The sequence below is a fragment of the Canis lupus genome, chromosome 19 (genome assembly GCF_048164855.1).
Source record: "Canis lupus baileyi chromosome 19, mCanLup2.hap1, whole genome shotgun sequence".
NCBI classification, from domain to species: Eukaryota; Metazoa; Chordata; class Mammalia; order Carnivora; family Canidae; genus Canis; species Canis lupus.
The window spans coordinates 47,964,666-47,988,405 of NC_132856.1; the positions used below are offsets into that span (position 1 = coordinate 47,964,666).

The following is a 23,740-nucleotide window of genomic DNA, read 5'->3' on the forward strand; positions in this document are numbered from 1 at the left end:
AACCAGGACTCTTCACTGTGACTTAATCTGATGCCTTTGTGCCTGGCTGGGGAGATGCAAGCTCAGGCTCCAGACTTCACAGGCTGGGCCACCTTGGGCCACTCGTGTCACCCCCATGATCTCTGTAGCCCAGTGGGTAAGCTACCAGCCTCCATGATAAGGAGCGACACTGTTGGGGAGGGGCTTGTGCCTGCCTCAGAGACCCTCATCCCTTAGAAAGCTTGGCCTCATTAGCATGAAGTTGTTTCCAGAAATGTGGGGTGTTTCAGGCCACTTCTGGCCCACCCCCAAAGCCCCACCTCTCTGACCCACTTGGGAGATGTGGTCTTACACATATCACAACAGAATCATCCCCCACTCCGTGGTGACCACATTCCTCAAAAGTGTGAACGGACAGGCGGCCCCCAGAAGAACTCGCGGAAGAGGACTGGCAGGGGGGATATGGGGCTGGGACTACAAGGTCCCTCCTGCTTTGGTGTTAGGTCTGGACTTTTCACTGGAGGCCTCAGTCAGTGAGCAGGACTTTCATGGCCTTGTGGGGGTGGCTCTCCCAGGAGGGACCACAGGGCCTTCTCAGCTCTGGGGACATGCAGGGGTGGGGCAGCCAGGCTCTGCCAATGCTGAGCTTTATGTGTTTTCAACCATTCTATGGTCCTACAATGCTTTCATTCTTACTCACTAACTCATTGGCTCCACAAACATTGGCTGAAAGCCCCAACTGCGGGCATCGGGCACTGTGCTAGATGCTGGGGATGGAGCAGAAGACAAAACAGGCACTATCCCTGCCCTGCTGGAGCCCACAGCCCCATGCCCTTGGTTACCCCTCAAGTTTGCACGCAGCAAAGGCTTTCACAAGAGAGAAGAGCAAGGTAAAGGCTTGGGGTAGGAATAAACCTGGCACCCCTGAGGAATAGCCTGCCAACACGTCCAAAGGGTGGAAATAACCCAATGTCCACCAGTGGATGAACAGATTTTATAAAGTCTGTCCATACGATGGAATATTATTCAGCCATAAAAAAGAATGCAGCCCTCACATGTGCTACAACACGATGGATCTAGAAAACCACACTGAGCCAAAGAGGCCAGATAACAAAAGGAAAACCACAGTGTATGATTTCATTTACATGAAATGTGCAGAACAGGCCAATCCAGAAACAGAAAGACTAATGGTTGCCAGGGGCTGGGCAGGGCAGGTGGGATGGGGAGTGACTGCTCATGGGGATGGGGTGATGAAAATGTTCAAAACAGACTGTGGGGACAGCCACACAACTCTGTGAATATACCAAGGATCGCTTCATTGCACTTTGGTGGCTGGATTGTTTGGCGTGTGAATTACATCTCAATAGAGAGGTTACAAAAAAAAGTCGAGGTGTCACCTCTCCCTCCCTACAGGGGGACAACAGCCGAGGAGCCACTTCCCTGCCACCACAGCGAAGTCCTAGCGACTCTCGGAGGCTGAGTTCAAGCACCCCAGCCTGACCTGGTTGGGGGCCATGGGTGCAAAGTTGGGACAGCATGGTGCAGATACTTCCAGCTCAGAGCTGTGAGCTATGTATGTGACTTGTGCCCTGTTAAGAGATAAGATGTGAAGAGAAGTGAGTTTTTCTCTTGGGGCACAAGACAAATAGCGATGCTAATAATAACGATGACAACTGTGATGTTGGTGGCAGCTCATCTCTGAGGGCTTAGTAGACATCAATCCCAGCCTGAGATGCGCCATCTCACTGGCTCATGCCTGCTTTACAGATGAGGGGATCTAATGAGGCTCAGCCCAAAGCTGTGCTGGGGCTCAGATAGGGGTTCGGAACCCAGCACTTGACTTGGCAAACATGGGTGCCGCAGGGATCCAGATGAGAGAACCATGTGGAAGAGATGGGGTCTAATGTTGACCAGGAAGGTTCAACAGGGAACGTGGCGTCCCAGGTGGTACTGTAGGTGCGGACACCTCTCTGTTTTCCTGCAAAGTCGGGGTGGAGCTGGGGGTCGGGAAGCTTCTTCTTCTAAGTCACAGTATCATCTCAGAGTTTGGAGTAACCGACCACCTCTGCTTTGATCCTCTCTAGATCTGGGGTAGCAATGAACCTGGCACACCTCAGGTGCAGACAAGAGCCAAGCATGCAAAAGGTACTGGGTCTGGAGGCCCCACCAGCCGGGCCTGTGTTAAATTACAGGCCTCCTGAGGACCCTCAATCCAATACCCAGCCATATCCATGTATCCCATTAACTTTAACCTAGTCCAATCTCTAATTTTACAGGTGAAATTAAAACCAAGAAATACGCTATATAAAAAAAAATCTGTTAACTTTAAAATGAGCTTTAATTTGTTTTCCTTAAGTGCATTTATCGATGTAAACAGAGCATGTTAAGAGATTTCAGGGGAGAGCAGACTATTGCTGGTATGTTGGTTTTAATTGACAAAAGAAAAAACTACAACGCCAATGGCTTGGACTGACAGTAGCTTTGGGCGGGGTACGAGGGGCCGGTAGGAAAAGAGAAAGAAAGGCTCCCAGGTGACCCCCCTCTAACCTGGTTACCTGGTCCCAGTTGTACAGTCTCTACAGGAGGGCAGAGCTGTCACAACAGAACCGGGCGATGGCAGTTAGAAACCAACTCAGACTGCTCTGTGGTCAGTCTGGTGCCCCTGTGCCCCAGCCTGTGCCAGGCGCTGCCCCATGCCTCCAGCCTGTCCAGCTGGAGGTGTGCGTGAGTTCCCAATCACCTGGGTCTACCGCTGGAAATCAGAGACGGAATCACTTCATGACACTACAGATCTGAAAAAATAAAAATCTCAGCTAGAAAGGATGTCCGATTTGGAGACAGCGGGAGGGAAGAGGAGCGGTGGGGGGTGGAGGGGGGTTGCTCAAGGGCCAAGAGGCAGGTGCCCTAAGCACAGGCGGACCATGCGTGGTGGCATGTTTGGGGTCACCTGTGGCACATGTGGCATCCCCTCGGTGCTCAGGCGGGGACTACCATGAGGCCCACTGACCACGCCCGAGGCCTCGCTGGACTACAGACCAGCACCTGGCTGTGAAAAGGAAGGTGCTTCTTTCCTCAGGATTTCCGTAATTTGTGCTTCCCTTTGGTTTGGTTTGACAGTTGAGAAGGGGGGGGGGGGGGGGGGGCGGAAGAGCGGTTTTTGTCACTTGTCCAAAACTGACAGAAGAGGAGAAAGTGGGCGTCAGATGTACTAGGTGGACGCTTCGTGGGCCCGGCGTGCATCGCCTCACTCAGAGTGTAGAGCCTGGCACTCCTGGCACCCTCGCTGGCCTCTGGGGGCCTGGCTTCTGTGGTGGGGATGTGGACGGGCTTTTCGGCAGGGCTTCCGTTGTGTTGCAGGGTGATGAGGATTAAAGGCCTGGAGATGGAGGCCTGCCATGGTGGCTGATGCTGATAGCCATGCCTCACCTCCATCTTTCTCTCTGGTGACACGACGAGAGGGCCCGTTCAGCAGACATCGTGGGAAAGATACCAAATTCTTAACTTACTCCATCTCCAAAGTTGAAAAAGATCAGACAGTTACTAAAATAAACGATTTCTTAATTGTGTCTGGTGGCCATGGGCCCAGTGGCTGGCACGGCAGGGAGTATTGGAGGGGGAGGGCCCCGGCTGAGTGAGGAGGGCTCACTCAGGACAGGCACAGTCAGCTCAGCTGAGCGAGGCTCAGAGTAAGGCAGTGTTCCTCACAGAAGAACACATCGGAAAAAGCTGCTCCTCTTCTGCTGGTCTGGTGTGATTTTGACTCCCTGGTTGCTCCCTTGGGGACTGTTGCCTTCCTGAAATGGCAAAAGATTTTCTGAGGTCATGGCTGAGCATCAGCACAATGTCTCTTAACCAATCAGTCAACCCAACCAATGAACCAACCAACCATCCATCTGCCAGTCTATTTACCTATCCATTCTCCCCCATCTGTCAAACCTCTGTGACCTTCCAACCAGCCAACCAGCCAATTGTCCCTTCCAACTGACGACCCACTTTTCACAAACCCACACATCTGCTACCTGCCTCCCCTTTGCAACCATCCCATACTTGCCTGCCCATAACCCCCTATTCATCCCTTCAACATCTTTCCCATCATTTGCTCATCCCACCCATCTCAACCTCCTCTCCCTAATTCCTTTTCTCCATTCATCTACCCATCTGTGCTGAGCCCCTCCCAGTGAGGCAGCCCAGGGGCAGCAGAAAGACTGTTCCCTAGGATTGCGTTCAAGGTCACAATGCCACCCACATGTGGCTGGTCTTCACGTCCCTGTACCAAGGCTCTAGCTTACTGCCTCCTGCCTTGTCCATCTTCTGCCCCACAGCTGGTGATGTGAGCCCTAAACTCTAATTTTATCCACTCACTCCATAATGAAACCCACCCATACTCCCCCATTTTCAGGGGAATGCCCTAAATCTGTCTCCTAGCATTTGAAGCCTCTCCCTGTGATCTAGCCCCTGCCTACATTGGGAACTCTGATTCTATTTTCTCCCATTTCACCCTGGTTGCACAATCTGGTCCCCTTTTCTTTGACTAATTCCTACTCATCCTTCTGCTCTTAGGTAAAACCTGAATTTATTTAAGTAACCATCAAATGCTTATGCTGTGCTGGGTACTTTTGTGGGCACTGGGCATGTGGTGGTGCACAAAAGATCTTGCCTTTGGGAGCTTACACCGTATGGGGCAGATAGATCGCACGGGTAAACAAATAAGCAGTGATTCCCCATAGCAGCAAGTAATGAGAGACAAAATAGGCAAAGGGTGAGAAGTGTTTTTGCTGAAGTGAGGCCACGGAAAGGCCAGGGGTTGTGGTCAGAAGAATAACTGCCCCCCAGGATGTTTATGCCCTAGTCCCTGGAACCTGTGTGGATGGAAATCTGATGTGGCAGGAGGGGCTTTGCACATGTGATTGAGTTGAGATGGGGAGACTGACCTGGATCATCCAGGTGAGCCCAATCTAACCATGTAATTCCTTAAAACAGCAGAGCAACTTTTCCAGCTGTGGTCAAGAAAGAGCAGGAAGAAGGAAGCAGGGTTGGAGAGATGCTGGGTGGCTGGCTCGGAGGATGGAGGAAGGGCTCGTAAGGTGAGGCAGGTGGCAGCCTCTAGAAGCTGGACAAGGCAAGGAAGCAGGTTCTCCTCTAGGGCCCCCAGAGATGTGGGCACCTCTGCTGATACTGTGATCTTGGTCTGGTGAGACCCGTTTCAGACTTGTGACTTCCAGAACTTTTATATGTGTGTGCTGTTCAAGCTGTTAAGACCATTGGGGGAATCTGTGGTGGCAACCCCAGGACACTAATGCAGGAGGGGAGCACGTCAGGTGGAGGGGAAAGTCCAAAGGAACATGGGGGTTGCGGTTCAAGGCCGGTGTGGCTGGAGCAGACGACAGGGAAGCAGCAGGGTGCAAGGTGGGGAGGGTGACCTAGGCAGTGAGCAGGGCTGGGTGGAGGAGAGCGGGAGAACGCCAGGGATCTGGGAGTAGGGTGGACATTGGCAGAGCCTGGATTTCTAGGACACTCTCAAGAGAGAAGGCAGGGGTGGGCAGAGCCAGCCGCATCAGCGATGTAAGAGACAGGAACTTGCAACTAGTAGATGAGTAGGTTCTGGAGATATGATGCACAGCATAGTGATTACAGCCGACAAAGTTGCTAAGAGACACGATCTTAATTGTTCTCAACACAAAGAAGGAATGATAGCTAAGGGAGGTAATAAAGGTGTTAGCTAACGCTACTGTAGTAATCAGATTTCAAAATACAAACGTATTAAAAACAACATACTGTACACCTCGAACATGCATAATGTTACATGCCAATTATATTTCAATTAAGAAGACAAGACCGAGATGAAGTGGTATGGTGCATGAATATAAACAAAGGTGCCAGGAAATGAGTAGGAATTTAACTGTCAGTATTGTGCGATTCAGTTCAGACAAAGAGGACTCGCAAGGACTGTGGCTGCACCTTAGGGCTTCAGGCTCTGCTATGGAGGATACAGTGCTTCTGGAGGCAATCTACAGGCTGATGCCAAAAGCACAGGCTGAGGAAAGCAGGGTGTCATCATGACTGCTTCACATAACTGTCAGTGGGCAAGTGTCAGAAGGACCATCCAGAATCACAATTTTACTGTCATACTGACGAGAAAAGAAATGATAGAAAAACGACATGCTGTTTCTGGTCAGTGTGTTTACGTGGGCTGCTCCCTGTTTTGGTTAAAAGGCTGCTATGAAATCGGTTATATCCCTTATGACTCCATTTGCAGCACCTCAGAATGATGAAGGCATGTATTAAATCGGAGGTGAACTATTTGAGTGGCGTTTTGTGTTATACTGACACTCCTGTATGACCAGACGTAACCTGAGCAACAAATAGATGGCTTTACACTGTATCAGACGACAAGGGGAGGGAAAGGGCTGGGAAAGAGTGGCCACTGGATTGGAGGCTCTGGGTCAAGACTCACGGCAGTGTTCAGGTGCTAAACATGCCCAAGGTATATAGCCAAGTGTGTAGACATGACCAGAGGTGCCACTAGAAATGCCCAGTGCCTGGGACCGTGAAACAAAAAAGCCAGAAAATAAAAGGTTGGATAGAGAGGAATCCAGGCAGGACCCCTCAGATGCCCCAAGGCCTGGAGACCCACTGAAGGTCACAGAGCTGTCACCGGGTGGACTGAGGCTCTGGACTAGCCTTGAGAGGGCGTTCTCTCCTCACGCATGCTGTCTCCCGGATGAGACAGAAAAGGCCGTGTGTTCCCTGCTAGCCCACCGGCTAAGCAGACAGCACCTGGCATAGGGCAGCTCCGAGCCATGGAGGAAGGATGGAGCAGACCAGTGCACCTGGCTGTGGATGCCCAAACGTCTCCTGCTAAAACCCTTGCCCCTTTCCCAGAGATGCCCTACTGGGTCTGGCTGGGCCCAGATGAGTAGCATCTGCCTGGGGATGCATCACAGAGCTAAGGCCAAGTACAGCTGGCTCCATCAGGGATCCATGCAAGGATTCAAAGAGGACATACACTCACCAATTTTTTGTCCATCTTTGCTTTGATGTCTCTGGCGAGAGTGAAAAATGCCTGTGGAACAAGCATGTCATTATGTCATTAGTGCCCCTGGAGCAGGGAGCAGATAGGGGCTTGTTAGTTCCGGGCTGCCCCTGTGTAGGAGACATGGCGGGGTTGGGGGTAGGGGTGGCCAGAGTTAGGGTAGCTCCCTGGGTGTGGGTGTCACCTGTCCAGCCCCATCTCCTGCCACTACTGGGGTACTCCTGCCAACCTGGATAGCCACCTCCCTTGAACCAATGACCTGGGATGTGGGGACACTGTCCTTAACTGAACAGAGAGGAAACTTTGGTTCAAAGCAGTCGGTGACTTGTCTGAAGGCAGTCAGTGTCTAACTGTCAGAGCTGGAAGGATCCAGTAGGAGGACCTAGCTCCCCATCCCGGACTCCCGGGCTCTGTCCACTTCAGCCCCTGCTTCTGATGGTCAGGAACGGAGCAGAAACAAAGACAAGCCGTTCTTAGTCAAACAAGCTTCATTTGGGGCCCCTGTTGGCAGGGAGGCCTAGAAGGGGCGGTACCAGGTGAAAAGTTATCTCCTCATGCTTGACGAAGGCTCGCCCAGGCCCCTCTTGGGGCCACGTGATGTGGAAAGTTCTGCTGTGGCGGGTGACTTGGGGGTGCTAGGGAAGCCCAAAGCAGGGGGGCATATGGGTCTAGGAGACAGGAGACACTTTCCTGGGGAGGGCCCACCTGGGCTGGCTCCCAAGGGTAAAGGGGGTACGAGGAAGGTGCTGCACAGGCAGCCTGGGATGGAGAGCGGTGGGCAAGGCCCAAGCAAGCTGTGGGTGGCACACACTGGCTGGGGCTGGTAAGGAAGGACCTTTTCTGCCAGGCGTATTGGGTTGAGCTTGGGAGCAACATGGAAGATCCATTTTAGAAAGATTACTGGGGCAGTGGGATGGAGGCTTGCAGGTTAACTGCAAGGCTGGCATCGCCATGGCGAAGAGAGTGGCCTGGGCCAAGGCTCAGCCAGGGTTCCTGACTCCATCTAGGCAAGCGCCTGGGGCCTGTCTGTGAGGGTGGTGTGTCCAAGAGAACAAACTTAGAGCCAGACCTGGGCACCAGTCAGCTGGGCCTGTCTGAGCCTCAGTTTCTCTACCTACGAAACTGTGCCTGCTCCCCAGCATTGCCCAAAAGCCACTGAGCTAATACTAATACCCTAGGTGGCCAGCCAGAGTCTGCACCTGCTGATGTCACAACATGGCAGCGAGTGATTCCCCTGGGGGGCCTGGCATGTGGCACTGCCCAGAAAGTGTCTCCCGGCCAGCTGGCTGATAAGGCAGCCCGGAGCCTGAGGCAGACCCTCCCCAGGGGGTACAGCCTGTCCCTCAGCCCAGAGGGTCTGTGCTGCAGGCCCAGGACTCACGTTCTCCACATTGATGTTGGCCTTCGCACTGGTCTCCATGAACTTGATTCCATAGTCCAGGGCCAGCTGTGAGGAAGGGAGACACACACATGCACACCGGCCACCAGGCACTCACCCCCAAGCCCAACAAACCACCCTGAGTGGGTAGAAATGAAGTGTGGGGGGGTGTCTCAGGCTGTGGATCTGACCTCCTGGGCTGCTCCCACAAGTCCCCAGTGGAGAGCAGGTGGTGGATGTCCCTGGCAGGAGGATGGGGGGGCCTGGCTCAAACCACGGCTGTGTCATCTGCTCCCAGTGGTCTCAACACGTTCCCACCAGACACCATACAGGAGCAGAAGGACACCCTAGAAGCCCCTGTGCTTGCAGTCTTTAGACTGAAGCCCAGCTGGGTGAGTGCTTTCCACTCTCCCTTCCCAAGGAAAGCACCAGAATGGTGCAACCAATGTGTCCTGGTTTGCTTGGCAAAGTCCTGAGTCTCAGACCCCTGAAGTCTTGTACAAGCCAGGATGGCGGGTCACTGTATGCTCATAAAGACTGTGAAGGGGTCTCCCCCAAAGCCCACTTCACCAGCAGCAATCGGGAACCCTCCATGCAGAGAACCCTAAAATCCCAAGGTCCCTTTGCCATGCGGCACCAGGTCCAAACCAGTTGCCACACTCACCTTTTCTCCCCGTTCCTTGGAAACTTGTCTTTTGTCGTTCACATCACACTTGTTTCCGAGTATCATCTTTTCGACATCTGCAGAAGCATGCTGACAGGGAGAGGGGACGGGAGGTGAGGGACTACAGGCCAACATGCAGTTTGTCCCGAAATCAGCACGGTGGGCGAAGACCGCAAGCATACCCTTGTACAGGTGACAAGCTGAGGCTCAGAGGGGCTGAGTGGCCTGTCCCACATCACACAGCTAACACAAGAGCAGGGTCTAGGTTCTAATACCCTGAGCAACCACATGCCTTCTGGCTGCTGATGACAGCTTCTCTATGGGCTGTGTCACCCAGGCTCCAAGGTCATCCCTGGACTCCTGGCAGGGACTAGCCTATGGGAGGCAAGCAGGGCTGGGCTATTTAGCCCTGTTCACCTCCCTCCCTTTGTGGCTCTTCTGCCGGAGGACCCTCTGCCTCCCCACCCCCCAGCTCGCTCTGTTTGGGCTCTGGAAGTGGGCCATGCCTGTCTGGGGTGCCCCCACCCCCACCCCCCTACTGCAGCCAGTCCTGGGTGCTTCCCTATCCCTTGGCACTCCCACCACTGCCCCCGGGGCCTGAACAGGGCTCCTCCTCCAACCCTTTCTCCAGAGGAGGGGCCTGTGCTTCCTGAAGGACCAGAGTGTGAGAGCTTCCTAGTGTAGCTTAGATCTGGTCTTAGTGAAATACCCTGTACTGCTCCCAGCCTAACTTCCTGTTATCTGCAAGACCCCCTTCTTCCACAAAGATCCAACATGAGCGGTCCTTGTCCTCAGCCAGGGCCCAGCCTCTTAACCAGCAAACACAGGGGTGTCAGGAGGAGGCCTGATGCCACTGCTCACAGATGCCAGCAGTGATATGACCTTTGGCCACGGCTTTATGGATGGGTGAAGTCCTCTGGCTGCATCTCAGACCTGAAGCCCCACCTAATGAGTCATCAAGAGCCTCAAGTGCCATTGTCCAAGAAGGCTTTGCAGGTGACAGCAAGCTCTATGCAAAGCTGAAGGGCAAGGGCACTGGTTGTGGGATGGGAAGGTAGGGATAGCTGCCTTCTTTTCCCTCCTTGGTTCCAGGTCTTCTTTCCCAGCCAGGTGTAGCTGTAGAGCTGCTGCCCAAACATGGTTAGCTCAAACCAGCTCATGCCCTGCTCTGTTGAAACTCAGTACAATCTGAAATGCCATCTCACAATATCCACCAAATGCAAGGGTCATGCCTATTCTAGAACCTTCCTTTTCTAGAAAGCACCAAATGCTGATGGCAATCAAGAGCTCAGATATCCCTTCTTTCCTGAGACACTGCCCAAACCCAATAGCCTGCTGGGGAAATGGGCTCTCAGGGCCACCCTATAAGGCCAGGCCCTTGTATGGACTCCAGGGTCAGCCGCCTGGGTTCCAGTCTCCATTCTGGTTATGTTCTTAGCTACGGGGCTCTTGGCAAGTGACTTCTAGTGGTCTCTGTGCCTCAGTGATCTCGTCTGTGAACTAGGCAGCTCTGGGGTGGGGACTGAGGAGACGGCATGTATGAAGCTCCTAGGCATGTGAGGAGCAGCAGGCCTTACCTCCTCAATGTTCCGAATCCAGTTCCGGATATTGTCAAAGGATTTCTCGTTGGTGATGTCATAGACCAGCATGATGCCCTAAGGGAGAGAGACATGCACGCCGGATGAGCTGTGAGCTGAGGGGGAGGCCCCCAGCAAGGTGGGATGGCCGGGACCAGCACCAACAGAACACACCCCCCACTACCTCCCTCCACTCCACCCCTGGGGCCCTTCCTTCTGCTGAACTGCAGCACCAGCTCCTCCCCAGGCTCTAGTCCTGCCTACTTAGCCACTAAGGTCCTTCACCTTACAGACCAGATCCCACCATATTCATGCTTACAGATGAGCCCTATAGGCTCCTCAGTGCCAGCAGGATAAGACTGGCCCATGCCCTGGCAGCCCTCAAGGCCCTGCCGACCTCCTAGCGTCATGTCCCACAGCTCCCTGCCCTGCATGCTGTGTTCCATGGCCCCAGCACCCACTGGGATCCCCCTTACACCCACCCTCTACTGTGCTCAGCCTCCTCCACACCCTCCCTCACCCCGCCATGCCAGAGTTTCGTCTGGGCACTCCAGCATGACCTCTCATCTGGCACCTACTATGGGCCAGGTACTGCAGTAGGGTCTCACTGAAGCTACATAGGTGCTGGTCAGATGGGTGCCAAGGTCCCCACTCTGCAGATGGAGACCCTGAAGTGGAGGGATGGCTAGGCCCACTTGTCCCATGGGAGAGCCAAGGGCACAAATGGGGGCTGAAACCTTGATGGCCTGATCTTGACACCCTTGTGCATTCTAGTGACTCCATCTAAGTGGGGGCCAGCTTGGAGCATGGGGCTGGGCAGCACTGAGGTCCCTGAGGTTCCACAGCTAATGCATGAACACCCAGGAGATAGTCCAGGGGTCTCGAGAAAGAGCGGCAGAATGAACCCACTTCCACCTTGGCCCATGATCTTACCACCATCAAGAAGGGCCAACATCCTGTTCGATACAAGGGAAGCTGAGGCACACAGAAGTGGCCTTTAAGATTGAAGCCCGGACAAGACTAACTCTGAAGAAGCTGATCACACCAGCTTCAGTTAGGAACCTCCCTGGGTCCTCATCAGGACCAAGCAATGCTGAGGGCCACCTTTGAGGCCCATGGCCCCAGCTATCCTGCCCTAGCCTGGTTTACTGCATTCCCTCATGCCACCCCCTCCAAGGGCCCAGCCATGCACCCATGACCTCTGGTGCTGGCTAAGATGTGTCTGAGGCTGCCTGAGTCTGCAGAGTAAGAACACAGGCTGTGGGTGCCAGGAGAGCAGGGTGCGTGATGATCATGAGGAGGATGTGTGACAAAACCTCAAAGACAGGGCAAGAGAACCACCAGATCCCGCATCTCAGCCAGGAACCTGAGGAGACACATGGCAGCCTCATAGCTTGCCACAACCACGGCCATAGCCAGGACCCATCAAAATGCTATCTGAGGGCCCTTTCCCAGGGCTCTCTTGGGGGGACTGAAGAGAGGCCACTTGCAGGATAACTCAAAGGAGCTTTCAGCAGCCACACTGTCTACCATCCCCTAGCCAAGGCCAGCTTGAGTAGGAGACCCTGGCATGCCATTAATCAAGCATCATGGAGGCCTCTGCCCAGTAGCTGCCCTCTGGCCATGAGGGGCAAGAAATGCCACAGGGTCCTGAGGCCTTTCCATTCATTTACCCAGGGACTGGCCCTCTGGTGGCCCAGGACTCTGGCTACCACCAGCAAGTTGATACCCCATGCCCAAGATTCCAAGGTCCCAGATATTCACCAACCAAGGGGTATAGGCAGTAGGTAAAGCTCTACCAGGAAAGAGAAGTATCTAGAAAACACAGGATCACCCTATTCTAGGTCCTCCTGGAAACTCTCCTTGGAGCCTCAATGGACCATTCTCCCAGACTGCATTGCACACAGCACCCTCATTGGGTTGTAAACTCACGATGGGACAACAAACATCAAATGTTGCCCAAGTTTGGGACCCAAGAGTCTAGTACTGTGCAGGGAAAGAACAATGGCTTCCAGGGTGGCACTGTTCTCTGAGCTGTCCTGTGAGGTTACCACTGGCCACACGTGGCTCTAGGGTAGCTAAAATGCAACTAGTGCTCCTGAGGAGTTGGACTTCTCTTTTAATCAATTTAAATTCAAAGAGCCACATGTGGTTGCTGGGTTATATATGGGTTAGCAGAGATCTAGGACTGTAAGCCACAAACTCCTACGGCTGGACAGGGCCATACAGATGGCTCAGCCCAGGGTCACCAGGGGCTGGCTGAGGATGTGGGCAATGGAGGCAGCCAATCAGTAGTGGCCCAGCCTTCTACCCTCTGCGTGAATTTAAGCAGGGCACGGAACTGAGCTGAGCCTCAGGTTCCCCATCTATAAAATGGGGATAACCGTAGCACCTATGCTCAGGGATTAATGGCCAAGACCTGGGCCCCAGCAGCTGGCCCAGGAAGGGGCTCAGTGAATGGAGCAATAGGTGGCTATTTCAGGCCAGACAGGGATGCGGCCCACCTGAGGCCACAAAGAAGAATCTCCCCTAGGACCCCAGATCCCCAAGGCCCCTGCCCCACCAAAGCACAGCAAGGTGAGAGGAAAATTGGTAAATAAATTTTAATGAGGAGGGCTAAGGTTGCAACCCATGTGACTGAGTTTCTATTATATTTCAGAAGCTGTGTAGGATACACTAAATACTTAATGCCTCCATTCATTTCTGCTGTCCACCAGTATTTCCTGAATACCCACCACACACCCAGCATGGTCCCAGGCACAAGGCATGAGGCCGTGACCAACCCATGGCCCTGCCCTCACAGAGTTTATGGGCTAGTGGGGGAACTAGGCCATCTAGGTAGTTACAGGATGGGGTATACGCTGGGAAGGGCAGTGTACAATGGGAGCTGCCCATCCATCCTCACAGCTGCCCAGAACATAGTCCTGTTCTGTGTTCTACTTTCCAAGTGAGGAAGTAGAGCTCAGAGGGTGAACCAGGGCACTGAGCCTGGTCGTAGGGGTTGGCCTCCCTCACTCTCTGGCCCGAGTGCTCAGTTCTGTACACATCATACACATGCATACACATGTGCATGACCTGCTTGAAGCCCTTGAGGGCAGGAACTCGGCCTACCTCAGGTCCTCCTCTACATGTAGCTCAGGCCTGGCCTAGAGAAGGTGCTCGGTAAAAGTACTTGAGGGGTGAGGAACAAGTCTTCCTATCATGTCACCCTGCCTCTGACCCAGGTGACAAATGCTAACGGCCAATAGCCCAGATCAAGTGAGCTCCTGGATGATCTTCAAGTTTTCAGTAGCAAATTCCATAGAGACTACGTGGGCCACGTGAACGCTCCTAAGTGTTGGGGCATGCCATCTCCAATTTCACTGACCTCACCTGGAAGAACCGGCTTCCTGGGTCTTCCCTCATTTCCAAAGAATTAGGTTTCCTTAAACCCTGCAGAAGGGGATGTATGCAGGGGTGGGGGCAGGGCACACAGTCTTTTCCTGAAACTAACCTGGGACCAAGGACCTCTAGGAAGCCTGAGCATGGGCTCCCTAGAAGCTTTGGTATCCAGGCTTTGGTATCTGAGACAGTGATGTTCATTTTGACTTAAAAAAAAAAAAGAAAAAAGAAACAAAAACCAATCCATACCATTGCGCCCCTGTAATAGGCTGTTGTGATCGTCCGAAACCGTTCTTGACCAGCTGTGTCCCTAAAGGAGAGGAAGGGATACTAGTAACAGCAAATAGGAATCACCATCACAGTGGGAACAATGGGCATTTACCCAGGATGGACACCCCGCTTTCTCACAGGTCTCACAGGTCATCTCCTGTGAGATTCACTGTCCTGCTGTGGGGCAGCAGCCTCATTCTCTGTTCTTACAGAGAAACAAACTGTGACTTGGAAGTGCTAAGGATCTGTCCTATTGGGCATAAAGTCATGTCCCCCCATGATTCCTCTGTTTCCTGGGGATTCTCCCTAGAGTTTCTAGGTCACCAAAGATCCAAGGTCAGATATCTGAAAATCCAGGGCCACATGGGTATAGGAAGGGCTGGTTACACGGCTGAAGGGCTGAGCTGGGCAATCTCACAAGGGCCCCAGAAGTACTTTTGCACTTGTTGTTGGGGTTGAGGCCAGGGAGAAAGTCCCTCATCGGTGCCGAGGTGATACCTTGGTAAGACACCCCATGCCCATCCCAGCATCTAGCAAGGAGGGTAGTCAGTGTTTGGGGTAAAGGGGACTTTACTGATTGGTGGCAGAGCCAGGTAAAGACCCAAAGCTTTTGTCTCTGGACCCAGGGTTCCTTTCACGACCCTGCACCCCCATCCTGCCCTGGGAAGGACTGCATGTCTGGACTGCACAGAAGTGCCTCCCTTGGGGCTCTGCTGACTTTCTGATGCCAACAGCAGGTGACATTAGTGGTTATGAATAGCCATTTTATTCTCAACCATGGCTCTAGTCTAGAAAAGCTTTATGAAAGTCACTAACCCCATCAAGATTGCTGAGAGCACAAGAAGGAAGGGAGGAGGAGAAGAAAGTGAAACTTCTGGCTGCTGCTAGTGTCACTTTGGACTTCAGGCACCCGAGGCTGCTGGGAGCCACGTGTTGCAGGCAGAGGTACTTCTAGGGCTTACAACTTAACTGACAAGCCTTTAGGCCTCATTCAGATTTTGACTCAGAGGTGAACACCATGAAAGCCAAGGAGGTGCACTCAGCAAGCAGGGTGATGCTTGCGCTCTCTGAGGCTGCAGTGAGGGAGACAGGCTGCAGGGAAGGTGGCTCTGTGGTCCGTCTCACCGCCTCCTCCCCACCCCCCCGCCAATAGGTGCTTGCTCAGACTGGGAGACTACACCACCCTCTCAAATAGGACTTCTCTTTAACTTTGCTCAGGGCACATACTTCCCTGTAAGTGATGTGGCTACAGGGTGGGACACCCCTCCATCTGACCAGCTCAGCTAGGCTTCCCTGGCGCCGTGGGCTATCAACCACGGTCAGCCTCAGTGACAGGGACTTACAATGCCTCTAATTTTATGTGTCACAAGAAGTCAGCTCCAGGTAAGCAGATTAGAAATGGGTCTTACCAGTGGGCCTGGCCGTGGTTTATTTTTGGTTCTGGGGTTTCAGCTCTGTTAGAGAAGTAAGGCCTGGGCTTCCCCAGGACAGAAAAGAGGAAGCGACATCTGGCCTTCTTTAGCGGGCTGATAGGCTCAAGAGGAAACGCTGGGCTGGGGAATCTTACTGTTCCACAGCCTTCACCACTGCCTGGGCAGAGGGAGTGCTGCAAGTTCAAGGGAAGCAGGCCTCCCGGAAGACTAGATCCAGCTGTGCCCACATCAGCATGTTGAGCTAACCAGGACCAGTGGCTCTGTCCCCAGAAGGTGCTGATGCAGACTCCAGGCCTCAGTAACCAGCAGGACACATGTTCTGGGGTTTCTGAAGAAAGCCTGACGTGTACAGCTGGGCACCAAGAGATAAGAGGCCATGGTCACAGAGAAGGGGAAGAGGCACCAGAGCTGCTGGTTCAAAGCACTCACGGGTTAAGGGGGTGATGGTGGCAATGACTCTTACCATATCTGTAGCTTAATTCTCTTGCCATCGAGCTCTATGGTCCTAATTTTAAAGTCAATTCCTGGAAGAAAAAAAAGGAAAAAAAAAAAGACACATCACTGTCAGCCTGTTTCCCACGCTGCATCTGAGGAGGGCACTGCCAGCATGTACAGGTAATAGCATCCACGGCTTATGGGGCACCTGGCCTGGCACCAGGCATGTGGGCTCTCCGAATCTCCCACAACAAATCTGGAGGCACCTGGAGAGCTTTTCCCTCTTGCGGCAGGGGAAGCTGAGGTTCAGAGGGCAGACAGAGCTGTCCAGAGTGAAGCCACAGGTGGCACAGCTAGCAGGCAAACCCGGGTAGGTCAGGTGCCAAAGCCTTGTTCTAGCCCCTCTCTCCACCCAGCCACCTCTCAGGAGTAGGCCTCCACAGAACGCTTTGCAAGCCAGAACCCCACACTTTCCGGCACCCAGCACCAGGCCCTGCAGGCACACAGGGCATGGAGCCCCCAGGACACCCCACAATGTCGCCCCCTCAGCCTCTGGCTTTCCCACGCGTTGGTCCTTCTCTGTGGGTGGTCCCCACCCCATCCACCTGTCAGCCTGACAAACTCTCTCCTTTAAGACTTCCTGAAAAATCACCTTCCAAGCTTTCCTGACTCTGCTTCCCCAAGTCCCCTTTCCCTATGCCCAGGGTGACCTGGTCTTCTTCAATTGCTCTCCAGGCTTCCATCCTCTCAATCCCCTCCCCAGCTTTCCAAACCACATTCAACCCTGTCACAAAGCCAACCTCTGTTCCAAATCTTCCAGTGTGTCTGCCAACGGATGGATGGATGACCCAAATGTGGTCCATCCACACTACTAGTCAGCCATGACCAAGAAAGAAGCCCTGACACACACTGCCACATTGACGAACCTTGAGAACATCACGCTGAGTGAGAGAAGCCATATGAAAGGTCACATAGTGTATGACTTCATTCTTATGAATTCTCCAGAACAGGCAAATCCAAACAGCAAGGAGATTATCCGTCGCCAGGGGTTGCAGGGGGACTGAAGATTCAGGGGGTTGACTAAGGGGCTTGGGGTTCCTTTTTGTTGTAATGAAAACGTTCCAGAATTGCCTGTGATGATGTTATTCAAACATGTGAATATATCAAAAGCCACTGACTTGTATGCTTTAAATGGGTGAACTGCATGGTTCACAAACTGTCTCTCAATACTGCTAAACAAATAAACAAAACAAAACAAAACTTCCACTGGCTTCCTACCAGCCCACTGGCCCCAAAATAAAATGAGAACAGTTGTGTGTGTGCTCTAAGGTCCTGCCACCTCTCCGCACTCAGGGCTTATGTGACTTTTCCCAAAATCCCAAGCACAACCTGGCCTCAGGGATCTCATGCTTGGTCTTCCCATTCTTGGGATGTTGTTTCCTTCACCTCCTCCAGGGAGCCTTCCTGACCATATTTACTCTCTCCTCTCGCTTTTTTTCTTCTTCATGGGCTTATTCCTGACAGTGTACATTTGTTTATTTGTTCCATGGATCTGGGAATAAAACTTGCCCATCTGAATGGCCTGTATGGAGGGCAAATAGCCCAAATCTCTGCCTGTGAAGCCTTGAGGCTGAAGCCTGGCTTGATCCCTCAGAACTGATGATGGGGATGCTAATTCCATCCCTGCCCCACCGCAGGGACTGTCCAGGCGACCACAGGGAATATCAGCCTGCACTTGAAATGTGTCCACTGGAACATAAGCTCCACGAGGGCAGGGACTCAGATGTCTAACTCATGGCTGTGTCTCCAATAACTTAGCATGGCAGAGGCCAACAACGTATTTGCTAGAAGCTGATCACCCAGTCCTTGCACACACACCTTGACTACAGGCCTTGTTACATTTGTTTCCCTGATTCATCCAAGTTATGCAGATGCAGACCGGCTGTCATGCAGTCATTCAGATGTGCAGCCCTGCTGGCAGCCAGCAGGCATTGGGGAAAGATGGCAGGACAACAGAACTAAGAGGAACGGGGTCTACATGGTGCTGCGTGGTTTACGAAGCACTTTGACGCTGTGCCATCTGTCTCCCTGAAGGAATGAGTGAATGGGACCCTGAGGAGACGTTGGAAGCTGAGCCAGGCTGTGAAGAAGCAATTCCAGGAGCCACGGGGCCAAGTTTACACCACAAATGATTGATGGAGCTTAGGAGAATAGGCTTTGGCAAAACGAAACGTGGGCAGGAAACGAACAGCCACTTAATCCCTGATCTATAAAGCAAGCCCAGAGGTACACTCAGCACCAACAGAGAATCACCTTTATCCAGTCAGTTTGTGTCTCAGGACTCAGGGGCCCAGTGCTATTCCTTCCTAAAACACTCCCCACCTCCTGTCACAGATGCACAGGGCCATATAAAATCAAGAAGCACCGTTCTACTGGCAAGGTTCCACAGCATCACTCTGTCCTCATCTCTTCCTGCATTTCATGAACACACCAAATATAATTAGGAAGTGTAAACTTTACAAGGCTAAGAATTATGAGGCCATTACTTCAAGGCCAGGATGAATTAAATTTTCTTAGAAGACAGAGACCTGCAGGAAAACTATAAATGTAATGAGAATGCCAAGGTGGGAGGAGGGAGGGATTCCGGGCTCAAGTGCGACCTGTGTCCCCAGGTGACCTGGCCCAAGTCATATCTTTGTCTGGAAGTGGAGGCCAGTCTTCTCAGAGCCCTAAAGTGCTAGACTGGGCTTTCTGGTTGAGAATTAGAAACCGAACAAAAAAGCCCAATCTCTGAATTGATCTCACTAGTGCCTGTACTGAACAGCAAGTTCCTGAGGCTGGGAAACTGAGGTCTGGGTTGAGGACGAGCCACAGCCTGCCAGGAGTTAACATCTCTTCCTGACCGGTGGGGATGGGATGCAAGGGTTGTCCCAAAGTTTGACCTTGGGGTGGTGGAAGGGGAGGAATCAGAAGCATCTGTGTCTAGGGAGGGGATGGTGTCACTGCAGGAGACATTCTGCTTCCTCCAGGCAGCCTCTGGCCATGATGACCACCTCTTATTCACTATATAGTTCTGATCCTCAACCATCCAGGGCACTGGCCAAGGCAGAAAGCATTACTCCTAAACTGAAGGAATAGGACTCAGAGAGGCTAAGTGCTGGTTCAAGGGCAAACAACAGCTGGCAAGCAGGCATGACGATTTCCAGTGCGATTCTCTCCACTCTGCATCAGGAACATAACTGTAACGTGCAGCTCCTGGAGGAGGGCAAGGATGGAATGAGCAGCTCATCACGGGGTTCAGAGAGATAAGGTGATTGGATTCAAGTTACACGGGGGTAAAGCAAAGCCTGGTGCCCAGGTTTTCCCCATTCAGAATCAACTCCTGAGCTTGGTGACCACTCTGCAGCAAGGCTGTGGAGCTCACAGGCCACGCGATTTGATCGGCGTTACTTCCAGGTCAAATGTTTTCACATGGGCAATGGCTGTTTTTGTGGCGTCGGGAGAAGTCAGCTCCACTTTTGTGGATATCAGAACTGAGAAGCAACAAGCCAATTCTGTTCAACCACAATGTGGGCTGGCCCTGTGGGAAAGGCTGTTCTGCAAAGTGACAACTGGTGTTCTGGGCCTCCAGATAGGGAAGTCAGGGCTGTCTGTGGCAGCGGCTGATTTTGGTTTGTCACTCAAGTTTTTATCTGGCATCTCCTTGGGGGTGACAGGTCCTAGGGCAGGCAGTGGTCACTCACCCTTGACACCCTCAAGTGATGGAAGTTTGGGCGGAGAAAGGCTCCAGACTCCTTCTCACCATTCCTTCTAGGAGAAATTCACCCATAGGGGAAACAGGGTCAGGGAGCCGGGCTTACCCCCTGAACATTCCAGAGGAAAGAGCAGGAGAGAGTTGGTTGAGAGTGCTGGTTCTCAGATGGACCAGCAGTGTTTGCCCTGGGGACCAGCGCTCACATCCCTCCGGCAGGATCCTGCCTTGAGCTTTCGTGTTAGACCCACATGGATTCAAATTCCACCTCTGCCACCTGCAGACGTGACCTTGGGGGAGTCCCCCGTTTCCCTGAGCTTCAAATTCCTCATGTGAGACGGGCTCATTTAGAGCACCTAACACAGAGGACTGGAAAGTGTGATAATGCCCATAAAGCGGCTAGCACACAGTAAATGCTTAATAAGGTTCAGATGTCACAGGCCTCTTCCGATGGCCTACTCCCCAAGCCTGTTTCGCTTCTGTAAGGCGGGGACCCCAAAGGAACAGCTTCGAAGGCTGCCGTGTGAACAGAACGAGACGACCGGAGCCGGGACCCCAGCCCGAGACACATACTTCCTGACAAGCAGCCTGAGGGGTGGGGCCTCAGTCCCCCCATCTGCAAAATGGGCACTTGGTTCGCCGCCTCCCCCCGCTGCCCGGTAACCCCCGGAAGGCGGCGGAGGCGGCTGCTCTCCGCCCCTCCGGCCCCCTCGACCCTCTCAGATCCCTGGATCCGTCCGGCCCAGCCGCTCCCTCAACCCCAGCCCTTCAGGGGCGCGCCCGGCCCGGGCCTCCGGCGTCCTCCGCCGCTCCCCGGCCCCGCTACCTATGGTGGAGATGAAAGTTGAGTTGAAGGCGTCCTCGGAGAAGCGGAACAGGACACAGGTCTTCCCCACCCCCGAGTCCCCGATCAGCAGCAGCTTGAACAGGTAATCGTAGGTCTTCGCCATATTACACTCTCTCCCCGACGGGAAGTGCGGCCAGCGCCTCGCCACTGGCCGCGGGCCCCGTCCATCAGCGCCGAGCCCGCCCCCTATTGGCTCCCAGCCCGCCGCGCGTCACCGCGGCCGCCGCCCGCTCCCGCGCCCCGCCCGTCGCGGGGAGAGCTGGGGAAGGGGCGAGCGAGGCGCGGTGCCGGAAGCGGCCCGAGCGCGCCGCTCATTGGTCGGCGCTCGGGACAGGGCGGGCTCCAATTGGCCAGCCCTGAAGAGTCGGGGGCTTCAAATGCAGCCCGGCGGGGGGCGTGGCCTCCCGGGTCCCCGCCTTCTTTCCCTCTCCCCCCCCCCCCACCTCTCCCGGCTCCGGGGCGGCCCCGCCCCCCGGCGGGAGGGGAGGGCGGGGCACGTCGCCAACGGCTCCGCGCGCCCGCGGCTCGGGGGCGGGGCTTGGGACGTGCGTACGGGGCCGGGGGGATCGTTAGGCGCCAGCAGAGGGCGCGCGCGCGGCGGGCCCTGGCTCTCCCGCCCTCACGCCTGCGCAGCCTCAGTAGGCGCTGGGAAGAACGCGGGAAGGGGCCGCGCGGGTGGCCGCGTTGTGCGGCGGCTGCGGCGTCGGGCCCCGGCGCGAGAAGGGGAAGGCAGAGCCGGGGTCGAAGCGAGGTCCCCGCGAGACGTCCTCCGGGGCCTCGGCGCTGGCCAGGGGACCGCTTGGCGCTGCCGGGCCTCCGCCGCCCGAGCCGCGAGGCCCTCGGACCTAACCGGAGCCTGCGCAGAGCCCGAGCGCCGGCCGCCCCGCCGCGGATGCAGCCCCGTGAGGATGCTGGGACGTCGCTCCGAGCTTGGTGTTGGCCTGCCCGAGTGGTCCGCACTGGGAAAACAACACCAGGTGGCCCCACTCCGACCCGCCGGCTTGGTACTGGGCTTCCCGCCCGTTGATGGGTTAGAAAACCGAGCTTCAGTGATTTCCCCAGGCTCCCGAATGGGGAACCGGGCCCGAGCTCAGACGCGCAGGCTTGGGAAGCCCGAGATGACCTGCGGGTCGGAGGTGGGCCGCGCCGTCGGGGGGTGCGGGCATCTACACTCGGATCTGGATCCAGATCCGGGCGCGGCGGGGGGGGGGGGGGCCGAGGGGGGAGCTTCCAGCGGAGCCGCCGCCCACCCTCCTTGCGGGTGTCTCCCGTCGCCCACGCCTGGCCCCCTCTGGGTGCTGCTCCTCGGATTGTGTCGCAGTCCCCGGGGTCCCCGCGTGTGCTTTAGGCGTTGCCGGTGGTCCCAGGTCTGCTGGCACCCTGGGGCAGCTCGTTCACTCTCCGTACAGGTGATTCTTTGAGGAAATCCATCCCCCAGCCATCCACCAGCCGCTTTCTTGGATTTGGCCCAGGGACTTCGACCTGTCTGGCAACTGAACATGGCAACTTCTACTCCAACGGGCCTGGCCCGAATTGCCTTATGAGTGAAGCCGAAGTCATCCTTGACCCTGCTCTTTCATCGTCTCCCATCTTGGTTCTAAGTAGTTGTTGAACCTTGCTCCTCTCTCCACCCGCCTCCCTGATGATTCTGTTCTCTGATCCAGATTTCACTCCGCAGTGTACTCCTCCTAAGGCACCTGTCAGTGCCCCCCACTCAGGGTCTGTCAGGATCAGGTCTTCACACTCTGCTCCTAAGCTCTCCCTGCGTTCCACAATACACTTCACGGGATCTGGAACTCCGGGAGATCCGAGATCGGTTTAACAAACCCAGAACACTTCTTTATGTAGCGAGGCACCTGATTGACTGGAACAGTAGTATCCTGAGATTAGGTTGCAGCCCAAGGCGATGGGCAAGAGGGGGGAGAAGGAACTTCTGTCTAGTAATGGTAGGGCCCTTAGAGAAGGCAATTATACTTTAGTCATTGACATTCTCCGCATCTACCATCTAAACAAGGTCACAGGGACGCCTGGGTGGCTCAGTGGTTGAGCTGCTGCCTTTGGCTCAGGGTGTGATCCCGGAGTCCCAGGATCGAGTCCTGCATTGGGCTCTCCCCTGCCTGTGTCTCTGCCTCTCTCTCTCTCAGGTCTCTCATGAATAAATAAATAAAATATTAAAAAAAATAAGCTCACAGCAGCAGCTAAATGTTAATACTCAACATCAAGGAGATGTTTTTAATTGTACTTGGTGGCAAAAAAAAAAATGGTTTGCATACCACATTAGTTTTTTAAAGGCTTTCATTTCTCTTTTTGATTCCCTACCCCACTTCCCCAAGATCAGATCTTGAGGCAGATAGCAGAACAATTCAGGTAGTGAAACTGCAGTCATCTTTTGACACTTTTCTTTTTCAGGTCACCTGCCAGCTGGTCAGCTGTCTTAAGATTACTTCCTCCAGATCACTTCTTCCTTTTCATTCCACGGCAAGCACCATCTGGGGTTAATGGAGACATCTCCCTAACTGGCCTTACTGCCCACTGGTCTGCTCCCACTCTTGTCCTCCTTGAAAATAGACTAAGTGAATTTTCCTAATGTGTTTCTTTGTTGATTAGTCTTTAACAGCTCTCCTCCTGACCAAAGTTTTAAGTTCAGGCTTTCTTCAGTATGGACCCAGCTTACCTACTTCTTTCCTTTATATATGCAGGCAGGCCTTGTGCTTTCCTGACTCAACAGGGACCATTTTCCCTGCTCCTGTCTCATCCTAGTAAAATCCTAGTTATTCTTCACAGCCTGGCTCAGGCATGACTGGGTCTAACAAAGGATAGGGGCTTTTGAATTACTGAGGCAAAGTGCTCTCCTGAATGTAGAGATCATAATCCCCATATGAAGTCATTGTATAAAGCAAGGAACGTTTGTTAATAATCTTGGCACAGTTATCTTTCCCTCCCATCCCATTAACACTCATTGAACCAGAGTACCTTCCACGTCACCCCCCCC

General features: G+C 53.9%; 1 protein-coding gene and 1 long non-coding RNA gene across 2 annotated transcripts; one reads left to right on the forward strand and one right to left on the reverse strand.

The window, feature by feature from the left end:
* Positions 1-2,298: 2,298 nt before the first annotated feature.
* On the reverse strand, positions 2,299-20,898 carry RAB8A (RAB8A, member RAS oncogene family). Its single transcript, XM_072786904.1, has 8 exons — positions 20,728-20,898; positions 16,179-16,239; positions 14,262-14,322; positions 10,632-10,709; positions 9,055-9,144; positions 8,394-8,459; positions 6,992-7,042; positions 2,299-3,773 (listed from the first exon to the last, which is right to left on the reverse strand). The coding sequence occupies exons 1-8, from the start codon at positions 20,849-20,851 to the stop codon at positions 3,681-3,683; spliced, it is 624 nt and encodes a 207-aa protein (XP_072643005.1). The 5' UTR covers positions 20,852-20,898; the 3' UTR covers positions 2,299-3,680.
* A 562-nt stretch (positions 20,899-21,460) lies between these two features.
* LOC140610629 (uncharacterized) lies at positions 21,461-23,335 on the forward strand. The gene is made up of 3 exons (XR_012012219.1): positions 21,461-21,752; positions 22,158-22,349; positions 23,158-23,335. It is a non-coding gene; the product is annotated as an uncharacterized lncRNA (long non-coding RNA).
* Positions 23,336-23,740: the final 405 nt, after the last annotated feature.

Coding starts and splice junctions, on each gene's coding strand:
- RAB8A (XM_072786904.1), bottom strand. CDS start 20,851: ATGGCGAAGACCTACGATTACCTGTTCAAGCTGCTGCTGATCGGGGAC. Junction 16,240..20,727: donor AACTTTCATCTCCACCATAG/GTAGCGGGGCCG, acceptor TTTTTCTTCCAG/GAATTGACTTTAAAATTAGG. Junction 9,145..10,631: donor GGATTCGGAACATTGAGGAG/GTAAGGCCTGCT, acceptor TCTCCCTGTCAG/CATGCTTCTGCAGATGTCGA.